The 22,919-nt window shown below is 38.7% G+C and overlaps 1 protein-coding gene across 2 annotated transcripts; it reads right to left on the minus strand.

Annotated features, from left to right (window-relative positions):
* Positions 1-3,656: 3,656 nt before the first annotated feature.
* On the minus strand, positions 3,657-22,919 carry bsg (basigin). 2 transcript variants are annotated; one of them, XM_088348955.1, is made up of 9 exons: positions 22,711-22,919; positions 18,665-19,015; positions 16,058-16,226; positions 11,929-12,017; positions 11,676-11,812; positions 10,737-11,013; positions 6,985-6,997; positions 6,851-6,914; positions 3,657-4,356 (listed from the first exon to the last, which is right to left on the minus strand). In XM_088348955.1, exons 1-8 carry the CDS (start codon positions 22,772-22,774, stop codon positions 6,854-6,856), a joined length of 1,161 nt encoding a protein of 386 aa, XP_088205081.1. In that variant the 5' UTR covers positions 22,775-22,919; the 3' UTR covers positions 3,657-4,356; positions 6,851-6,853. The 2 variants fall into 2 exon arrangements, with proteins under 2 accessions (XP_088205081.1, XP_088205080.1); XM_088348954.1 differs by having other exon boundaries at positions 6,985-7,009.

Here is a 22,919-nt window from a genome sequence, read left to right on the forward strand (position 1 = left end):
AGTTTTGTAGTTATTGTGTAGTATTTTTGTTGTATTTCTGTACAAGTATTTTGGAGTGGACACACAAAGTGACAATGGATACCAAAAAGGTTAACTACCATTGGGAGCCTCCTAGTGGTTGCGGGGCCCCAAGCTGCCTCTTAGCTCACTTATGCCTTGGACTGCCTCTGGTTGGAGGTTAGGGTTAGAGCAGGGGTGTCAAACAGGTGACCCACGTGCCAGATCAGGCCCGCTAAGGGATTGAATCCGGCCTGCGAGACAATGCTCAGAGTAAGAGAAAAACGAGCTGCAGGTTGAAATATGTCCACTTGATGTTGCCGAAGCCAAGTGCAACTCACAAAGACGCTGTAGTTGTATCTCTCTCTCGTTTTATTTCCCTCCTTCTTTCTCTCGACTCTCTCCTTACCCTCGCTTTCTCTCACTTTACCTCGTTCTCTCCTGACTCTCACTCGGTCTGTCTATCGTTCCCTCTAAACTCATTTCCTTTTTCTTTCTCTCCTTACTTTCTTTCTGTCCTTACCCTCTCTCACTCTATCTGTCTCTGTCGCTCTTGCATCTACTAGGGTTAATCCGAACTACTCGCAATATCAAAATTGGTATTAATGCAAGACCGACACCCACTGTTATTCCAATGTATCAGTGTTGCCTACAATATCATGCAAACTTTGGGAGAAAAAGAGTCAAGACAAGTCATGTTTATTTGTCAAGTCAAGTCATTTTTATTTGTATAGCCCTAAATCACGAAGAGTCTCAAAGGGCTTTACAGATAATTACACTATATTACACAGACTATTTTTCAGAATATTATCATACATTCCCCTGCTCTGGAGCCGACAAAAAGAGTAGGTTATTCATATGCTATAGAGTAGAAGTGAGTTTTAAGCTTAGATTTAAACATTTCCACTGAGGTTGCAGATCGGATCTCAGGGGGAAGAGCATTCCACAGCACCGGTGCCCGGATGGAGAACGCTCTCGAACCAGCAGAACACTTCTTTGCTCTTGGGATCACCAGCAGACCGGCACTCTCAGAACGTAGGCTTCGGACCGGGACATAGGGGGAAATCAGATCTGAAAAATGCCCTTAATCACAAAGAGTCTCAAAGGGCTGCGCAGAACAAAGACTATTGCAAACTACAGACTGTTATGACACCATGCCCTATATTAAAACCTACATGGGGGCAAATAATACACATATTATCAACATAAAATATAGGTTATTCATATGCTATAGAGTAGAAGTGTGTTTTAAGCTTAGATTTAAACATTTCCACTGAGGTTGCAGATGGTATCTCTGGGGGAAGAGCATTCCACAGCACCGGGGCCCGAATGGAGAACGCCCCCGAACCTGCGGATCTCTTCTTGGCTCTTGGGATCACGAGTAGACCAGCGTTTTCAGAGCGAAGGCTCCGGACCCTAACATAGGGGGAAATTAAATCTGTAAGATATGAGGGAGCAAGTCTATGCATGATTTTGTATACTACCAACAGAACCTTAAAATCACATCTTAAGCTAACAGAGAGCCAATGCATGTTAGCTAAAAGAAAGCTAAAAAAACAACAACATAAAAACAATCAAAATAGGACATTTGGTAATAAATAAATTATAAAATAGTTTTCCTGATTTCTTTATGAGGAAAAAGCATTCCCTTTTGGGAAATACTTGTGAAATCGGAATTGGTCTGATATCCTTAAAAAGAAACATGGTATGTTTGTGCTTTTTTGTAGTCTGTTATTTTGTGTACCTGTACACAATTATTTCCTAGTACTAGTTCAGAAATGTTTTTACAATAAAATTCTGTATGAAATAAAAATGTATTTTTGACTCGCCTAAATGTGTCATTTATTTTTTTCCCCCCACAAAAATTTGTATATATTTAGGCAGAATAGTCTGGAAGAACCGATTATTTCCAGTAAACAAAAGGTGTCCAACAAACTTCTACGGATAAATGTGGCCATCTGGTGGAGACCATCTATAATTACAATAATCATTTTAGGAAGGAGTTAGGGTTATATAATAATAATAATAATAATTTCCTTGTATTGTCATTCTGTGTAACAATGTACACAGAACGAAATGTCGATTGCACCTGACCCGTTGTAGCGAGCCAATGCAGCCGCAGCCAACAGAGGGCGCCGCCGACCACTTTTTAAGTCTTAGGAATGACTCGGCCGGGGCGCGAACCACCGACCTCCCAGTCTCAAAGCGGGCGCCTTACCATCTAGGCTACTGAGCTGGTTAAAGATAACCTAGATATTAAGAAAAAAAATAGAAGTTAGGAAGTTTGATACCTCTTGAATCTTTTTATTTCAGATATTTGATTTTTTCCAAATTCCAACATATTCCCATGACCAGCTAGGTAGCCGAGATGGTAGGGCGCCGCCCCGAGACTGGGAGGTCGCTGGTTCAAGCCTCAGCCGAGTCATGCTTACAACATCGGTACTCATTGCCTCCCTGCTTAGCGCTCCGCTTTAAGGGTTGGAATTGGGGGGGTTGGTCACCTAATGACTGCCAAGACAGCAGTTGGGTCTAAAATGGCGGTGCCCTGTTTCGCTGCGGCTGCATCAGCTCGCTACAGTTTAACTGTACGGGTCAGGTGTATCGACATTTCGTTCTGTGTGCATGGTTACAAAGAATGACAATAAAAGTAAATTCCATTCTATTTAGTCAATCTTCATTCATAATTCCTTTAATTATAGTTCTTGATTGTTAATTATCTGATAAAAGGCAGACTGATGATAATGGATCTTTAGTACTGTTGTGGCTTCTGAAATATGTTAGTATTTCAAAAAGCATTTTAAAAACAAATGAAACATGTTTTATATGATGGTATATTTTGCTAATTAGATGTTTCCAAAAGCCAGTTTCTGTAGCCGGGGATCGTCGCGCCAGCCTCCAGGCCTGGTTCCAGAGGGGAGCCCCGGTAACCCGCATCCGGGCGAGGGAAATTGTGGCTCAATGTTCTTTATCTTCACAAAGGGTCTTCCGATCTGCATTTTGTCTGGCCCCTCGCCTAGAACCTGTTTACCATGGGTGACCCTACCAGGGGCTTAAAGCCCCCGACAACATGGCTCCTAGGATCATTGGGACACACAAACCCCTCCACCACAATAAGGTAGCAGATCATAAAGGAGCAGCATCCGCCGTCATTCGGACCCTGTACCGGTCCGTCGTGGTGAAGAGGGAGCTGAGCCGAAAGGCAAAGCTCTTGATCTACCGCTCGATCTACGTTCCTACCCTCACCTATGGTCATGAACTGTGGGTTATGACCGAAAGAACGCGATACCGGATAGAAGTCGCTGAACTGAGCTTCCTCCGCAGGGTGTCTGGGTTCTCCCTTAGAGATAAGGTAAGAGATAAGGATGCCTCCTGGACGCCTCCCTCGGGAGGTGTTCCGGGCATGACCCACTGGCAGGAGGCCCCGGGGGCGACCCAGGACATGCTGGAGAGACTGTCTCTGGGCTGGCCTGGGAACGCCTCGGGATCCCGTCGGGTGAGCTGGAGGAGGTGGCTGGGGATAGGGACGTCTGGGCTCCCCTTTTAAGGCTGCTGCCCCCGTGACCCAACCCCAGATAAGCGGAAGACAATCGATCGAATTGATATTTTACAAATACAGTATGTGAAAAATGTATGAAACATTAAAAAAAGTGACAAGGGTGTAAAATTAGATCACTTTATTCAGTTTGTGCAAATTATACAACAGAAGTTAACGTTTTGGCTAACTCACAAAAATCTGGCTAAAATCTTTTTGTACGTGTAACTTCGAAACGGCGATATCCAATCACGACATTTCGCGCATATCGTTTCTCTTTTTAAAAAAGACATGATTTGTCCCCACTCAAGTGTTTAAATATAGATCAATGAAGCTAAAATTAAATCTGAATTATACTAAAAAGGCAACCGCGGGATACTTTCCTTTTCTTTGCAGTTGGTCCTTTATATCGTAGCTATATATATATATTTCTACTGAACAAACGAGTGTAAAATAAAAAAGTCATTCGACTCTTTTCTACGGTGGGAAAAATAAAATGCAAGCAAATTGGTTTTCTAGAAACAATCCGTGTTAAAACATGGCAACAATGTGCACAGTTTGAAAAATGTTCGGGATTACGAGCACAAACTCCTCGTTTTGTGGCGATTACTCTTATTTTTTTTCTTGTTACGAGAAGACTCATGCAACAGCGGCCTCAGGCGGAAATGCACACACAAAAAAGCTCTCTGGGGTGAAGAAGAGAAGAGAAGAGAAGAGGAAATCAGCCAGAGGAACAGTAACACTCGAGCACAGAACAAAATTAGTTTTTCCCAACAGTGTACGGAGTCTGGGCAGCTTTGGAAACGAGCGCCGCCGTCCCGACTCTCCTGGCAAATAATCAAAAGAACAAGACAAAAAATGTCGATCATTTTCTACAAATTGGTAAAACGGCATGTAGCTACATGCAGGCAGTGGTCCAATTGGAAACGGAATACTGCCGGTACAGCAATCCTTCGTTCGGGCGGAGAATGAAAAATTCGCTCTTATCATAACATTAGTTTGTCAATCAAGCGTGTCTGTTTATGATTGAAAGCATAAAAAGCATGCTTAAGTGGAAACGATTAGCTCTTATCATAACATTTGTTCGTCAATCTTGCTCTATAACAGCAGTGCCAACACTTTACAATTTGAGAGCTGTTAAAATTTCCTTGTACTTTAAAAAAAATGTTAATTTAAGTCATGTTGGTTGTATTGTACTCTATTCATTTAGGTTACTGTAAAAAAATTATTTAGGTTTTTGTGTACCTTTGTACGCTAAGCGTAATTTTATTTCCTGCACGGTTAGTTTTTGTTTTAAGCAAATGATTAGTCATTTTAGTTATGTTAATATTTTTATTTTTTTACTGATTCAAGAGAGTTATTCTAGTTTTATCTGAATTTATAACAAATATTCATTGTTTATTTTGCATAATAGATAGAGATAGAGAGATAGAGAGATTAGATCGATTATATTGATTAGATCGATACTTTATTTATCACCGTAGGGAAATTCACATCATTAACAATTTCTTACGCCAATTTTTAAACTTTTACAGCAAACAAATATCGGCTCTCGGCCTCCTCTTAACACCAATAATCCGTACCGGTCGATCTGTATTCTGCCTTGTCAAATTCCAAAAAGTATGTTGCCGCTCTATTGCACAACTGTAAAGGACACAATCCAGTTTATTTTACATGATTTGTTGTCACCATCATGTGGATGTTATGGAAAACCGGATTAACTTTCTGGTCGGCAATCCAAACTTTTGGAAGAGCCATATTGCCCTTTTACAGAAAACGTATATTTTTCCATTATCAAACATTTTAGAAAAAACAGCAGGGAGTAACTAGGGGAGTGCCAAAGAGGCGCATGTGGCTCCAGAGCAAGTTAAATAAATTCGTTTTGTCAAATTGGTTTAGAAACACTGCAAATTACAGCAAAATAATATATTATGTCCCTGTTTAAAGCACTTAATTTGATATTTACTTTTTTAGTATTTTTGTAGCATTACTGCGGTAAGATTTTTGTAGTACTTCTCTCGTAGTATTTTTTTTTATTATGGTATTACTGTAGTAGTATTTCTTGTCAGAATTAAAGCAAAATAATATATTTTAGCTTCCAGATTTTAAGCACTAAATTGTATTTTTAGTTTGTAGTAATTTTGTAGTATGTTTTATGTATTTCTGTAGTATTTTTCTAGGAGACACAAAGGAACAATGGGGACAAAGCTAGCACCAGGATTTTTTTAAAATAAGTATTACTTTGTAGAGTATTATATTCTCATATAGTTACCATTGTTACCAGGCTACTTTCCGATTAGTCATGTATGTTTACACGTTTGACTAATCCAATTGCTTGTGCATATGCCAATATCCTTTTTCCAGGATATTTTCATTCCCCAGAGCACTGTGGGACTTTTAGTAGCAGAACGATGACACTAAAACTGTAAAGCAAATGGAAAGCTTTATGTATTTATTGATTACTCCAGGACATTTAATTTTAGAAAATACCACCTACATTCAATGGCTGTCAAAGTATATCCGTCCATATATAATGTAAGTCTATGCTTTCAGCCATCTATGTACGAGCACATATTAACAAACAAGATGCAGCAATGGAGCGCACTTTTGGGATCTATATTTAATGTCAAAAGTCAAATGGGGAAACGTTGATTTGCTCGACTTTGCTCGTGCTTGCCCCCGTTGTTCTGCTCCAAGGAAAAGTTCATTTTAAGTTTATTTAGTTTCCATATTTTATTTTGAAAAAACTCTCGAACTGGAAGCGATGTCACATTATGAGTCATATTACTTCAGTATCTAAACGTCCTCATTGACAAATGGCATCCTCACCATTAACAGCAGTCTTTTTCTGTTGTGTGATCAACCCCATTGTCTTTAAGTTTCCATCGATATTCTTTTGTAGACAGATATTTTTCATTCGTTTTGCTGAAACTGCTAATTAAGTTTAGGGTTTTGTCAATCGTTTGTGGTGTGGTGTCAGACTCACTGCGTTGTGCTTGGATGTTTCAGTTTTACTGTTTTAGAATAAAGTGGAGCTAGGACTCGACTCTTGACTGTGCATTTTCTAAGAGTTAAGCTGCTGCTAAAATTGTGTACCACACTGTAGGTTGTTTGAGCCACTGAACTCCTAATGCCCCCAATAGGCAGGTAGGCACCTTGCATGGCTGCCTCTGGGTGTGTGAGTGAATGGGTAAAGTGTAAAGTACGCTGTGAAGCGCTTTAGAGGACTTTGGTGATTGATTAAAAATGCTATACAAATGGGGTCCATTTACCACTATTGCCTGCATGTAAACAGAATCACTGACACATTCATTGACATACCTCCTAGTTGGAATTCCTTTGCCTCACGTTCTTGTCTTGGTGGTTGGCATTGGAGTTGCTCTTCCTGCATCGACAAAATTCCCACGTAAGCTCTGCTCTGGACACAATTTTGGCGCGTGCCGAAGGGTACTTACAAAGGAGCCGAGCCTGAGTCGTCGTCTGGGCGGCACGAGGGGGAAAAAAAGCAGACAGAGAGAGCAGTCAATTAACTTTTATGTGCTCGTATGTCAAGTGCATGCCACGCCGAGCTTTGTTTTCTCCGTTGACTCGAAAGTTCGAGCTAAAGACCCAAATGTTACATATGCCTTCTTGTTGAAGCGGACAAACCTGCATATACCGTATGTGTACATTTAAGCATAGCGACGCACTGATGAAAGGAAAAAGATGGAAAATGCAGCACAGAGGCTCATGCATTCAAGCGGCAAAAGACTGCAGGTGGGATCTTGATGCCGGGACGGTAAAAATGTGCCAAAAACCAGCGTGGCCTGATGACATCACAGCTATGTAATGCAGACGGCTTTTCAGTAGGGAAAAGAGGCCAGAATCTTCAGTAAATGACAATGGTACAGCTAAAGGCCTTCAAGTCCAGTTTAGAATCATAACCACCTTTACTATCATAGTATTGCTGCAACAAAATTAGGGTTGCACTCCAGTTAGCAAAGTATACAATAGAAAAAATATTAATAAATAGAAATATATCAAGTATGCACCTCTAATATAAAAACCAGCATGTATCACTTTAAACCAGGGTCTTGCACTTACAACTGGGACACTGCAGATAAAACTATGTTTCACGTCTGCGGTTAAGTGTCTTATAGCTTTGGGGAAGAAGCTATCCCTTAGTCTGTTCGTTTTGGCCTAGTGGGATCTGAACCGTCGGCCCGATGGTAACAGTTCGAAAAGACGGTTGATGGGCCGAATGAGTCTTTTCGTAATTAATTTGATTAACTTCTAGGGCGACACCGAGTTCATAATTTATGGTGAAAATGACCGCGAGTGCTGACAGAAAACAAAAAAAACACAACATGCTTCCTAAAGAACGATTTGCAACAATGTCTTGTTTCTAAGGACAAAGCTGGCATTCACTTGGGGGGAGGAAAGAAATGCCAAGCTTATAACGGGACATTTTCTCAATAGTTTGTGTGTGCCTCTTCTTACACATTTTTATTAGAGTTTAGCTCCAGTTTACATACCTACACTACAGAGCGACAGTTAAGCTGTTTTAATTCATAAGCATAAAGTGTGTGTGTGTGTGTGTTAAATTCAATGAGAACATCCCTAATGTTGATTGGCAGTCACTTAGCTATGTACGACAAGTTTAATTTACTACTATTATTTTACCTTGGCGACGACCCCAGTCATCATTAATTCCCTCCTACTCTTGTTTTCTCGTCACTATTCTCTGTCCTGTCCATTAAATTATTATGCCCCCAAAACATGCAAGACAACAAGATAGTGCTGTGTAGCAGATACAAGCCATTTCTTTATTATAACCAGCCCTTTTACTCAAAGTACTACATTTCAGTATTAACTTGCTTGAGTTATTTTTATATTAGATCTTTCAACAGTCTTGCTTGTCCTGTTGCACGTTGTTGTCAGACAGGACTTTTTTTAAAGCACTTAAATGCATTTTTTTGCCTTATGAGATGTAAATTGAATATTTATAATGGGCATTTAAGTCATATGACTTTAACTTATCACTTTATATTGAACCATTCTAGCAAGTCAGTGCAAAATAATTTTTTCGTTGTTTAATTTTCAAGTGTTTCACATCTTCAGTTTTTGGTTTCTCCTCCATATTTTATTTTTGCTTCATCCCTTCTAATGTCTCATATTGCATTCAGTTTGAAACCTGGGTGCTTCACTTGACCTCACAGTATCTAGCATCAGAGGATTAATGCAGCCCTATGGTTTAAAAAGGGCTAGCGAGCCAAGATCACGGTAAGACGCTTACTCCATACTTAAACCTAAATTGGCACGGTAAACAAAAGGACTACAATGTGGCTCTATTGTTACATACAATGTAGACAGGATGAATTACAGACACACAGACCCAGGTACAACCAAAATGTAATGCTATTATAACTTTGTACCAACCACTTTCCAAGCTCAAGAAACTTTTAAAATTCGACCTTCAAGGTACCACTGTGCCAGCCTTAACATGCACTGAGAGCAAGATGCAGAATTCATGCAAGCAATGCCGCCACTATTCCTCATCTCCATGTTTCAAGTCTTTGTTGGTCTGGTTTCAACTCTTTCTCTGGCTCAGGCATGCATTTGCAAAGAATTTAAGGGGGCTCGTTACTGACTAAAAAAAAGAAGGCTGTCTTTGTTCTAAAGGGCCAGTGAAAGAGTGAGCGCATCTTTTGGCGCATTCCTTTCGGGAGGTGGTGACTGAGAGAGAAATGCTCATTCCAGTTCATCACGGCGTCACCTCAGCTCAACCACTTCAGTCTGTCATGCAGTTTTATTCACTTACCAAATGCAAAATCAGCAGCGAACAGAGAAGTACAAATGTAAAGAATACAAAAATAAAAGAAAGGATCGTTGTATACAGAAGCCCAACGGTGAAAAATTCAACCACAAAAGGCAAATTAAGACAACCAATCAAAAATGTACGGGATTTTACACATGCAACTGCGTTGTGAATATGCAATTGTGATGAAAATTCTTGGTCTCGTACACCTTCACTACCCCTACATAAAATATGAAGGATATTTAAATCACGTAGTGCAAAATGGATGAGTTATAATTGAGCATCTGCATCAAAGATGAAAAAAAGAGAAGGCCTATTAAAATAATAAATTGCAAAGTTAACTGCGTGCTTACATGTAGTTCCGTTTTTACGATTGGACACCTGCAAAGGAGATTGCATAGAACGCAGGGGTATTTTTTATTTAACTATTATGCTCACAATTATTTGTTATTTTGACTATTATAGACTGCTAACAATCATATTGCTATTCCTCAATTTCCAAACCTTTTACGGATTATTTGCTTTTTGTAACCCTTAAGATTTAATTAAAAGAAAGGGCTCAGGGGAGGACCTTTAACACAAATTGTAATATTGCATTTTTGTACAGTGCTCTCCTATTCTCTTTGCAAGTTCAAAATCAATTGATGCCTTTTCTCCTTACTTTGAGTGTCTACTAAACCAGTGGTCCCCAAACTTTTCTGAACCACGGACTGCTTTAATGGCTATCAATAGTCACGGGGCCCGGCCGAATAAAACAATGGCATTAATTACAATAACAATGAGAAAAATAATAATGAAAAGACAATTCAATAAATTCCCTGTAAAATCATTAAACAATTAGGGATTTAGATAACACAGGAAATGGCATTAGATAAGATGTCATCATTGCAGTATTTTTACTCACGGTATCATGTTGTTGAATGCACAATCAGACTTTGAAGGACATCAAATAAATAAATTGCATACATATAAATAAATTGCATATATACAAATAAACACATCGGTATTGTGTTCATAGTTACTTTGTTAATAATCACGGCCCCACGTATTCAATAATGTGGAACTGTGAATGAAAACAGTGTCATGATGAGATAAAATTGAATGCCTTTTCCTATGTCATCGACATTGTTAGTGGACTAGTTGTTAGGATTTGGTGCTAGGACCTTGACTCAGCCTCTTGGCTGAGAGCAAGTGTTTCGGCCCCTTGGCTTTGTAGCGTATTATGATTTGACCGATAACGGATAATTGATAAAGAATATAGAACAATAAACCTTACAAAATCCCCCCCGCTTGCATTATGGCCACATTAACAAAATAAAGAAAAAGTGCCTGTCAATAAATGTTATATTTGTAAATGCAAAAATATTTGCAAAACAGCTTATCCTATATATTGAATTAAGTGTCACATACCGTCAGTGACCTCATCGGGCTTTCTCCTCTTCTCGTAGATGAGAATGATGGTCACCAGGATGATGACTTCGGCCACAATGCCGAGGAAGGGCCACAGGGCGGCCAGGCGGCTGCGGACGCGGAGGTGGATTTGGTCCGTGTTGGTCCCGAGCTCGCTGGTGCCCGAGCAAACGTAGTCTCCCACATCGTCCTCGATGCTCAGGTCATTGACAGTCAGTGTAGTCTTCTCCGGGATGCTTTTAATCTCGTATTTGGTGCTGGTGCCGTTGATGATGGGCTGGGAGCAATAACGGACGTCATGATCAGGCATGAAAATTGGACGGGTTAAAAAAGTGAGAATAAAAAAAAAATGTTCCAGTACACTGTACTACAAAATATTAAGGTCTGTCAACCCGCACTGTGTTTCAGTGACCTGTCTTTTCTTGCACTTTTCTTTCGTGGACGACCAGCCTTCCTGGGCGACTTGAACGAGTGTCGTTTTGATTCGATATTTTCTATTTTTGAAATCACACATTTGGAGCAGTCAACATGTCTTGCAGTGGCTGGTTTTAGATGAGGGGATGGTGTCATAATAGTCTGTAGTTTGCAATAGTCTGATCTGTGCAGCCCTTTGAGACTCTTTGTGATTAAGGGCTATACAAATAAACATGACTTGACTTAATTTTGATCACTGCATTTTTGAATACAGGTTTTTGTTGAAATGCCTAATCCATTTTTGAAAAGGTCTTGTAGCATTGTATAAACATAACAAAATGGCATTTTTACATAATTAATCAATTGTTTGTAAATTGTTCTCTAATTTTCCTCTCCAATGTACACAATTCAGATAGGCAACTTATTTTATTTTATTTCAAAACGAAATTGTTTTGCCGAAAAGTGAGGGATTTTCATGCATTATATCTCTGCCATGGTTTGAAAGGTGTCAATGTTTGTGCTTACTGTTTGGGCGCCATCTTCAATCTTGAACCAAGTCCAGTCTGTAGGGAGCGGGTAGCCGTGGCTCACGCACACCATCACGCCTTTGTCTTTCTCGTTGCCGTGTTCAGAGTGCTTGTAAGCTGCCACATGTGGGATGGCTGCAAATGTCAGGGCAAAAGTGGAAGAGTCTTGTGAGACCTTTTCAAATGACTAATCTAGTTGCCTGATTGCTATTATTAGCAAGGCCATTCATGGGATCTAATCCCTGTCTTACTTTTGACTTCAATCGTTTGCTTCACTGGTGGCTCAGTCAGGAAGACGCACTCGTACGCGCCACCAGAGGTGTGGGTGATCTTGTCCAGTCTGCATATGGAGAAGGGAAAAAAAAAAGTTTTTTGTGAAGTATGTTTTTTTTTTTCAACATACTTCTGAGCCAAGGCAAATGAATTTCATGAGATAAATATTTAAGCGCAATACCCGTAGAAAACGTATACAAATTAAAACAATTTAAATTCATGAATATATTTTAAAATTAATTAAAATTAATTCCTTGTTTGTGTTAAAGAAAAACTAATTTAATATAGTTGGAAATAAAAAAAAAATTCCACAAAAAAATGTTCATCCCAATTTTTTCCCAGCAAACTAAGAAAATTAATAAGACATTTTTTCCCAATAGTAGTACTTTAATTATTATTGTTGAATTTAAACTTAAGTGGACACTCATTATAAGGCCGAGTAGACATCAATGGAATTTAAACTTGCAAAGAAGACATGGAATGAGGACTTCAGATTAGAAATTCCCATTCCTGTTCTAAGGCCCTCCCCTGAGCCCTCTTTTTTTTATTACATTCAAGGTTATAAAAAGCGGATCATCCTTGGTTGATAGTGACAATGATTTAATAGTCAAAACAATGAACTGACATCCTATTAAATCTGCCACAGGTGTCCAATAATAAAACTTAATAAACTTAAATCATTCATATATCTTAAAAAGTTTTCATAAAGTGATGTTGTAATGTTTAAGGCAAACCACTAAACCATTTCCTTAGGAAATTAAACAAAATGTTTATTTAAAAAAAAAGCGTAACATTTTTTACCAGTGGAACATTATTCCCATATTATCATTTATTGTATTTACTTGTAGTATCTGCTCAGCATATAATTCAGCGAAATGGTAATGCACCAGATAATGAGCTACATTGTCATTTGTCAAATAATTATCATACTTATTCATGTCTAACACACACTCGTGTATAACACGCACCACTTTTGAATAGATATTAATCAAAAATTTTGTTTCATTTTTTTTCTTTTGCTCAAACTTTGCAGTTAAATACAACGGAAAAGGAATCCAGGGTGCGGCAGTGAGAGCCCCATTTTAACCACTGGACCACCAGCGGTTGCATACGAAAAGGCATTAAAGTCTCTCATTATCACACTATCACGGTACCAGAGACAAAGGTTACCGTATTTTCTGCACTATAAGGCGCACCTAAAAGTCTTAATTTTTTTCAAAAGCTGACCATGCGCCTTATAATACAGTGAGTCTTATTTATGGATCAACATTAAATCACAAGGTCTCGCAACTTACGCAACAGCCGCCGACTCGATTTCCCCCCCAACGTGGAGTAGTCTGCGGTGTATGCTGGGATTTATATACCGGCATTTCATTGGCTAACCAATGTGTCAATCATCATTTGAATCGATCACTATTGGCTGAAGTTATTCGGAGCCTCGGATTGGCTAGAGCGCCAAAACAAACCCTGCAATTGGCCGAAAAAGATGTATCAATCATCCGTTGAATCGATCGCTATTGGCTGAAGTTATTCAGAGCCTCGGATTGGCTAGAGGGCCAAAACAAACCCTGCAATTGGCCGAAAAAGATGTGTCAATCATCCGTTAAATCGATCGCTATTGGCTGAAGTTATTCGGAGCCTCGGATTGGCTAGATGGCCAAAACAAACCCTGCAATTGGCCGAGTTTAGCAATGGCGTAGCAAGCTTGCTAAAGTACACCATAAAGAAACATGTTTTATTAGTCTGTATTTGCAAATAATATACTCTCCTGGATTTACTTCACTCACGGTTGTAAGAAAACCATGATTGCGTATCATTATTGAACGTGAGAACTTAGGTGAGCTATGCGGCTTTATATTTTCCCGGTATCTTGTTTTAGAACGATCTTGATGTTGCTGTGATGAGTTGAGTGAATTAAACTCAATTCTAAGTGTTTATTGTCATATGCACAGTAAAGTTGCGAGCGAAAAAGAAAATAGAAACTAAGGAATAGTTGGCATTTCTTGAATCCCAAGACTTTAACCTTCCGAATGATATTTGAAATGATGCATTTGAGTGACATCGTACGGACACCGCATCCGCACGTGTCTACGACACATATTTGCTTCTTTGCAACCTTTGGGAATGTTAAGGGGGTAATCAGTTGGACTGAATCATCTGACTGTTTTGTCGACGTTCCCATTGTAGCGCCTTATAATCCGGTGCGCCTTATCTATGGAAGATATAGGACCAAAAACTATTTTTTGGGGGTGCGCCCTATAACCCGGTGCGCCCTTTAGTGCGGAAAATACGGTAATTTAACTGTGCGTTCCACGCGTCACAATGACAATAAATTACATTTTTCTATTCTAAGCATTGTGAGGGATACATTTACTGTTATTGTAACATTTACAACAGAAATAATATTTGTCTCTGGAATTAGTGACTAAAGATAGCATGATAATGAGATAAAACCCAATGCCTTTTAGCAACTCATATGCATAACTGGTGGTCCAGTGGAATTCGGCATTTTCACCGCAGCAACCGATGCGGTAATACCTTGTGTATAACGCACACCCAAACTGAGTTATTTTTTGCGTAAAACAAAATCTGCATTAAACACGAATAAATACAGTAAGCACATATTGCTCAATTTTCTTATCCTAGGACAATTTGCAGTTTTCATGGCAAACTGGTTGAGAATTGTCGACTTTATATCAGTGGAAATATTCTAATCTAAGGTTAAAACACACTTCTATTCTATAGCATATAAATAACCTATATTTTATGTTGACAATATCCGTGTATTATTTGTTATTGCAACATCCATTGCAGGCTAGACATCCTGGAAGGGGGATTACTTCATGTGCGGTCCCTTCTCAAGGTTTCTTCATTTTCACCATGTTGAGGTTTTGAGTTTTCTTTGCCCTCATGTAGGTTCTAGATCACGGGATGGTGTAATAATCTGTGGTCTGTGAAGCCCTTTGAGATTTCCTGTGATTAAGGGCTATACAAATAAACATGACTTGACTATAATTCAAATGCACACTCATAATATGTAAACACTAACAAATTAACCTGAAAATTTAAATACATTTAATAAATAAATGATGGATATTCAGTGCAGAAGTTATTACAACATTACTTTGGTTTTGCCATTTGCCTGCTTCTTGTCTAACAGCAAATTAAGGTCAGAGTGAGCGTGCAACACGACGAGTGCTGCTTATTCATGCAAGTCAATCAGCACGGTTGTTCTTTGGTCTCAGGAGCGGTCGCATGTGACTGGTAAAGCTAAGGGAGGCATCGGTGCAGGACGTGTCCCAACCAAGCACCCCTTTGTTGGGGTATAAACTAAGGCTGCAGCGATTAGTTGACATTTTCGACATAAAAACGATAATAGAAGTAGTCGACAAAGGAATTCTTTGTCGACTACTGCGGTAGCTCGCTGGCACAAAAAGATAGTACATCAGTAGTTGAACGGAATGGAGTGTGACTCGCCTCGCTAGGATTCAAGTAACGTTCAACCCAATACAGTTTTTACAACATGCATTGTGCATTTTGTACACATATATTTGGTTGTAAAAAAAAAGCTTAGTCGTTATGTCAGACTAAGTTGTTAAAACGTTAAAAACGACAATTGTCGGTAGTTAAAACTGTTTGATTTCAAACTTTTGAGAATCTTAGTTATTTTGCTACATAACTTGCAGTTGACCACTGAATGTACAAAATCCACATTTGTGTTTTGTTTCCAGTTCTGCTGCTGCTAATGAGCCCGGTTTTGTTTTACAGGGATAGAAAATGTTAACTTGATATTAATTTATTATTTATTTGCATGTCCCTTTAAAGACTTATTAATGGATTTAGGCTCTACTGACAGAACTAATTGAATTTAGACTTTAATTAATTTTTTGTACAAATCCGCAGAATTTTCAATAAAGGGTGCATTTTTCATCGTACCATTTTTCTTGTGTTTATCATCTTTTTCAACAATTAAATTAAACCCATGCTAAATTTAAGAAAAAAATCGAAATCATCCGATTATTATGTGACTAGTTGTGTATTTAAATAGTCGATCATTGCAGCCCTAAAATAAACGCTCCAGAATGAATGCCAGAGAAACAAACTCACTTAAGGACCATGCTACGGTCCGAGGACGTGGACTTTGATGACTCAATGACTTTGCCATTGTGCTTCCAATGTGAGCCCTTGACTGCGAAAGTTGTGTCGGTCAAATTGCATCGGAGCTCGGCGGAGGTCTGGTTGTTAACCTCTGAGGGCTCCGTGAGGATGGTTGGTGCTTGAGATGGATAAGGAAAATACATTCATCACGCAATGATATAAACTCTCACAAATTACAATGAGGTAGGTTTTTAAATTGACATACAAATATTTGAATGCATTGTTGAAAACAATTGCAAGAGTACTTCTAACTCTCTCACAAAAAAAAAAAAAAAACAAGGTCAGTTTCACAAATATTATGCTCTATGATACCGGACTACTGGAAGTGGAGTCCAGTTATTGTGTATACAGGGAAGAACTAAAAAGGAAAGATGAAAAAGGAGCGTGCAGTAGAACAACAGGATGGAAAAGACACCTAATCAAATGAGGGAGACAAGAATTGGTCAAGAGCTTCAGTCGGACAATCATACTTGTTGCAGACTAAAGTAATACGAGTCCACAAAGAGGGGGAAGCGGCTTCACTATACACACAACTCCCAAAAAGTAATAATTTATGTTGAACTTTGCTTAATATACAAGACGCCAACTAGATTGATATAGAAAATTGCTAACTGCTAAGTTATTGGTTCTCATCTTGCTTCAATTAGCTTACTGAAATCACAATTTCAAACAGAGTTGGTAATCAATTTAATAAACCGATTTGGACTGGTGTTTTGAAATTCCTTCCTATCCATTGAGACGTCCAGTGTGAATGCATGGACAATCAGCTTTTACTGTACAAGGCACTAAAGCCTGGAACCGTTTACCCACTGATCTAAAGGAAGAGTCAAACTGTGTCCTCTTTAAACATAAATTTGAAGACTTTTTAATCAGAGGTCAGGTAAGTGACCACCTGTAGCCTCTGCTATTGGGTTGTTTTACAATATTGTGTATTTTGTGTATGTTTTTTTTTCTGTGAAAGCCCTTCTGGGGACAGACATTGATAATTAGCTTAGCCTAAAATGTTATGGTATCATGACACGAGTTTATGGAGCGTACTTTCCCCTTTTCAAATAAACAAAACTTAAAACTTGAAGGCTCAGTTATTTACCTGGAAAGGTGCAAGTTTTTGTCCTACCTATCATATGAGCCTTTGAAAGTGATGATACATGATTGACATTTTAATTGTTTTCAACTGATCATCAGATAAAAGTAACAATTAATTCAAAATCAAAAGCTTTACTAAACAATTGACGAAACAGACAAAAAAAGGGCCAACGGAAAAAAGCCAGAGCTTATCTTGTTCCTGTCCCCTTGACAATATAAACTGTTTTCACATTAGTTAAAAGCTGTGAGTACTTACGATTTTAGTTTTTAGTTTTATTTAACCTTTTCACTTCTAAAAATACGTTTCGGTAGACCCGGCTGTCAGATCACTCTATATAGTAGGACGTCTCGAGTGGGTAGGACGTTTCAGTAGAACACCGGACCATATATTTAGGGTTTTGTTTTCAAATTGTTTTACCATGCCAAATTTTGGTTCGTGTAAAATGGCACTTCAAAAAAAAACAATACATAGTGGTGAGAAAAATACTGCAGACGAGGAAAGCTAAAATCGGGAAAAAACAAACAAAAAAACAACAACAACCACTTCTTTTGTTACTGATTAGCGCAAAAGGCAATGAGGTTGATATGCATTTCTAAAATGACAACTTGTAGAATTGCTATGTTGTTACAATGTTATTATAATGTTATTACCATGTTGCAATTATTAGAAGTGGGGTTAAAATTGGCTCAGTCAAACACTAAAACATTTGCCTTGTATGGGGCGACTGACTGTTTTACATATAAGCTAATTCTAAAAATAATTTTGGAAGTATAGATCATTTATATAAAGACAATTACCCTGCCAGTGATTTATTTTGCCAGTCAGAAATCAAATTTCCCAGAAAATCGCAGTAACCCATCACAGCTCTGGCTTTAGCCTATTAGCTTGAGCCTACTCCCTGTGAGGCACATGTTTAAGTATTGTAATATTGTATTGTACAGCTGTTTGTGTGCAAGTAGTTTGTTTCCTTTTGTCGATCAATGATTGATGTTCTTTTTGTGCGGTGCCCAAGTAAAAAAGCCACAAACATACAAACAGACTAAGCTATTTTCAGAACCGGTCTACAGGTTATTCAGGCATTCTTAAGGGGCTACCTGGTGACCACAGGTACCACTTTGGAGGCCCTTTGTTGCAATATTTATAAATTTGTCAGATTGTCTTATTGATCCTGACGATCAAACTTAAAAAATAAAAAAAGAAACATTGCAGTATTTAAATGTGAGGCCACCAGTTTCTAAGACTTCTAGTAGCTTTTTCCAGGAACCCAGCCTTAGGACCCGTATTATGTACAACACTACCTACTTCAGAACATGGGAAAGATAGAGGGCTTTAATCCCATAAGATGAAGTTGGGGTGTGATTCACTACAAGGCATATAGAGGAAAGGTGGGTTTCAACGAGGAGTAAAATTCCTGGGGCTCCGCTACTGGGGGAAAACCAGAGTTTCTTTGGGATTCCTCGACCACTCACTTTCAATCACAATAACGTTTGCCTGTGAGCGAATCCACTTGATTTTTGGAGTCTTCCACAGCTCATTGCGGTCGGGGTCATTGGAGGCCCGGCACTCGTAAGTGCCCGAATCGTCCAGGGTGAGGCTGGTGAGTTGAACGGTGCTGGTGGCGTGTGTGATGTACGTAGCATTTATTTGCACGCGGTCGTCGCGAGCCCCGTCAAAAAGCTGCACGGCCGTTTCGTTGGGCCAGGAGCCCTCTAAAAACCACCATTGCACCTCGGGGATGGGGATGCCTATCACCTCGCAATGCAGCTCGGCACTGTCGTCGAGCAGCTTGGTGACTGAGAGGGGCGACTTGATGAAGCCCGCTGAGTTGTGCGTTAACAGATTTTCGGGGATGTGGCAGAAGTGGGAGTTTTCGAGCAAAGCCGGATAAATTCATGGATGCGTGAGTGAGAAAAAAAAAGACAGTGACAGAAGAAAAACAGGCAAGAAAGAGAAATAATAATTAATAAAACAAATGAAATGGAAATGTGCAAGTAGACAAAACATATGAGTTCTGCCCTCATAATTTTCAAATTTTTTGTATCGAATGCCCATTATAGCAAACAAAAGAACAGAATGCTTTGATTTGAAACAAAGTATGAAATGCAAAGCAAATGAAGCAGATATGCAATACAGAATGAAATGAGTTTTACTGTACATGCGTGTACTATTTAAAATCATCTATGCATTTGCATAATCAAATGTACATAATTCACACATACAAGCATAGAGATCGTTTCGTGTCAAATCATCCTTAATTCTGTCTTTTATAAGCATACTGGCCTCCTGCTACTGCTCCTGTTATGTGATTGCAGAAACATTAGCCCTTGTCCCAAAAAGGAAATAAATGATTGTGCACACTTGATTTGTGTCACAACATCATGAAAAAGCAGATAAGCTATCGGCTGAACTACCTCCCACAAAGCATTTCTGTCTCTTTGTTACGTTCAGGATTTAATTGTGGTCAGTAATTAGCTAAATACCATAGGTTTCGTATCCGCGCTATACATACGAATATTCTACTTTGCCTCAAAACGTATAAATGTCGTTTCCCAAGGGTTTACTGTATATGGCATTTAAAATTTGATTAAATAGCAGATGAAATTAAATTGCATAAGTTTATTTCATTTTTTAAAAAGGTCTAACAAGATCGCAACCCCTAATTGGAATTGAGGTTTATACACCAAGTCAAAAAGCCATGCATTCTTAATTTTGGCAAACAGTAAAAACTTGGGGTTACTTCACTTTTTAGAGAGAAAAAAGAAATCCCGATCCTGAGGCAATATTTGCAAATATTGACATTTCTCATTGAACTAGAAAGGCGAGTACAACGTAATGGTTGCAAACAATAGAAAACGGTCACATGCAGTTGGAGCACGGGGAAAGAATGGAAATCATTGAGATACACTGAAGCCATTTGATCCCAACAGGAAGGTGGTCAACTCCCTGCTCCCTTGAGTCCATATACAGAACATTCAATAGATCTGATGAACACACGGTCCTTCACTTAGTCTAATAACAATCACTAATTTGATGGGGGGAGTGTGTGTGCATTACACACTTTTACACTCATTCAATGGCCATTACTTTATTCGTAATTATATTAATTTAACCATTCAGATTAAACTGCTTTGTGCGAACATTATAACATAGTTTGGTGAAGGGGGTCAAAAAAAACAGAGTCATCCTGACCTAGTTAGAAAAAATATATAAATAAAAACGCCACAGACTTCTAAAAGTAGTATTTTTAGATGCAATGGAGAGACTATGTCGATCATGGCCCATCTTCCAAAAAGTTTTCACTTTGTCACATTAATGAAGTCTTAAATGACTTATTTCAAATGTAAAATGGGGCATTGATTCAATTTTTTGTTATTTTTCCAAGTTTTAGACCAACCTACGCCAACTCCCTATAATAAAATATCACAATGATGTAAAAACTAATATTTTCCACCAAGTAAGCTAAAGTCCTTTCCGGAAAACAAAGATGTTTTCATTCCAATTCATGTATCTGTCCTTATAATAGAGTTATTGTTCATACGTAGTCCCAAATAAAGCTTATGGATTCTTTGAAAAGGATGTTTTTGTAACTTTCACTTTTCAGCTAAATAAAGACGTCCGACGGAACCGTTTTCAATAATGTTTGCTGGGTGAGTCAAAATTGCCTTTAAGAATTGTTTTTGTCTGTGTGCCGAGTGAAATTGGTGTGCTCATAAATATACCGTAATTGGCATTGATTAAAACATTGTGTACCTTGTTTACAAGATCGGACATGGGACTCCAGGATAAACGTATTCTAAAATATAATTTATTGAAAAAAAAATTGAAAAAATAATATTGTGAAATGTAATATAGACTCACCGAAAGCCAAAATGAGATCAATTTGCTATTTATGAAACAAAAACAAGCCCAATTTACCATTTAAGAAAAATAAATAAGATTCTTAATCTACCAGTTGGGCCAGTACCACATAGTAAGTTGATCATTATAAGTGACTTGCAAAATAGCGAAAAAACGCATGTTTGGGTTGAAAATATTAAGTACGGCATATTAAAATCTTCATGATATTGCATGTGTATATACTGTAAATTGACTATGTGTCGAAAAAAGGATTGGCATATTTGATTTTTTTAATTCTTATTTTAGCACAATGTTGCTGCTTATTGAATTATTTTCTGATGTATATATAATTTAAGCCAATCGATGAGCAATGCCTTGTAAATATCATCTATCTATCCATCTATCCCAATAGTATTTCCTAATACACTTTTTTTTTATCCCATTTTATCTTTTAGATCTTATTACATGATTATCCTGGAGTGCCACGTCTGATCTCGTTGTAAATATGAATCACCCTCTATTATCAAGGACAATCAAAACAAATATAGATTCCACTTTAAGATAATTGGTCTCCAATCATTAAAAAAAAAATAGAAATTAAAGTCCATATGTTTTAGGGAACTTCTAACACAAATGTGATCAATAACTATTACCTTTCAGTTAGATAATAGATTATTAGTCGATTAATCGATTGCACGTATCCTCATCTACAAACACTTCGGGCGTAAACTAAAATGCTACCGTTATAATAGAATTATAATAAATACTATCAAGAAATAATATAAATGGAACACTCTCAGTCAAGTACCTAGTGCATGGCATGCTATTGATGGTTTGGAGATTTTGATTTTCATCCAAAAATCATTTAAAATTTTACAGATATTAGTTGCCTTCAGCAGCACAGCGGGGCAGTGGTTAGCGTGTGTGCGGCACAGTTCTGAGGTCATGAGATCAAACCTCCCGAGGGAAGTTTGAATGTTCTCCCCGTGCTTGCGTGGGTTTCCTCTGGGCACTCCAGTTTCCTCCCACATTCCAAAAACATGCATGTTAGGTTAATTGGCCGGTCCAAATTGTCCCTAAGTGTGAAAGAGCGGCCCTGAGTGCCATACGACTCGCTGGCAACCAGTTCAGGATGTCCCCTGCCCACTGCCCAAGGATGGCTGGGATGGGCTCCAGTACCCCCGCAACCCCACTGAGGATAAGCGGTGCAGATAATGGATGGATAATTGTCTTCACGCGCCGCGAAACGTCAGGACATACATTACCAATTATATGACCTATTGCGTAAGCGTAGACATTCCGCGCTGCAGTTTAACGACACTCAAGAGGATATTAAAAATGAAAAACACACAAAATGATTTTTTTTTTAAATTTATAATATATAATCATTGAGGTGAAAGGGTGCAAATGAGTATCATCCTCGGAAAATTAGCATAACATGATGCTAGCTAGGGACGCCCGCTCAAGCTAATACGTATGACCCGTTGGATTTTTGTATTAATTTCGTTTAAAACCACGCAACGTTGTATATTCTCTTTACAGATAAGACAAAAATAGCTTGACTTTGTTAAAATTAAGAATACGAAACCATATAAACGTCGTCCGTGCGAAGGGCAAAGTCGAACATCTTCCAACATGGCTGACCATCGGGGAAAGAAAAAAAAACCCATCGCCTTACCTGTGGACGCTTCCGCCCGCCAACAGCTCACAAAAAGGACAGCAACGGCCCAGAAGAGCTTCATGGTTGCTAACCGAGAAGGTTGCTAGACCACAAGCCGAAAGATGCGATCCCTTGCCGGGTAGTGTTGCACGTCCTGGAGGTTCGGGGCGGTGAATGGACGCCAGCCGAGACTCTAGTCGTCCTCTACTTGCGACGCACACAAACAC

The sequence above is a fragment of the Urocampus carinirostris genome, chromosome 12 (assembly GCF_059441175.1).
Source record: "Urocampus carinirostris isolate Australia breed hairy pipefish chromosome 12, RoL_Ucar_1.0, whole genome shotgun sequence".
NCBI classification, from domain to species: domain Eukaryota; kingdom Metazoa; phylum Chordata; class Actinopteri; order Syngnathiformes; family Syngnathidae; genus Urocampus; species Urocampus carinirostris.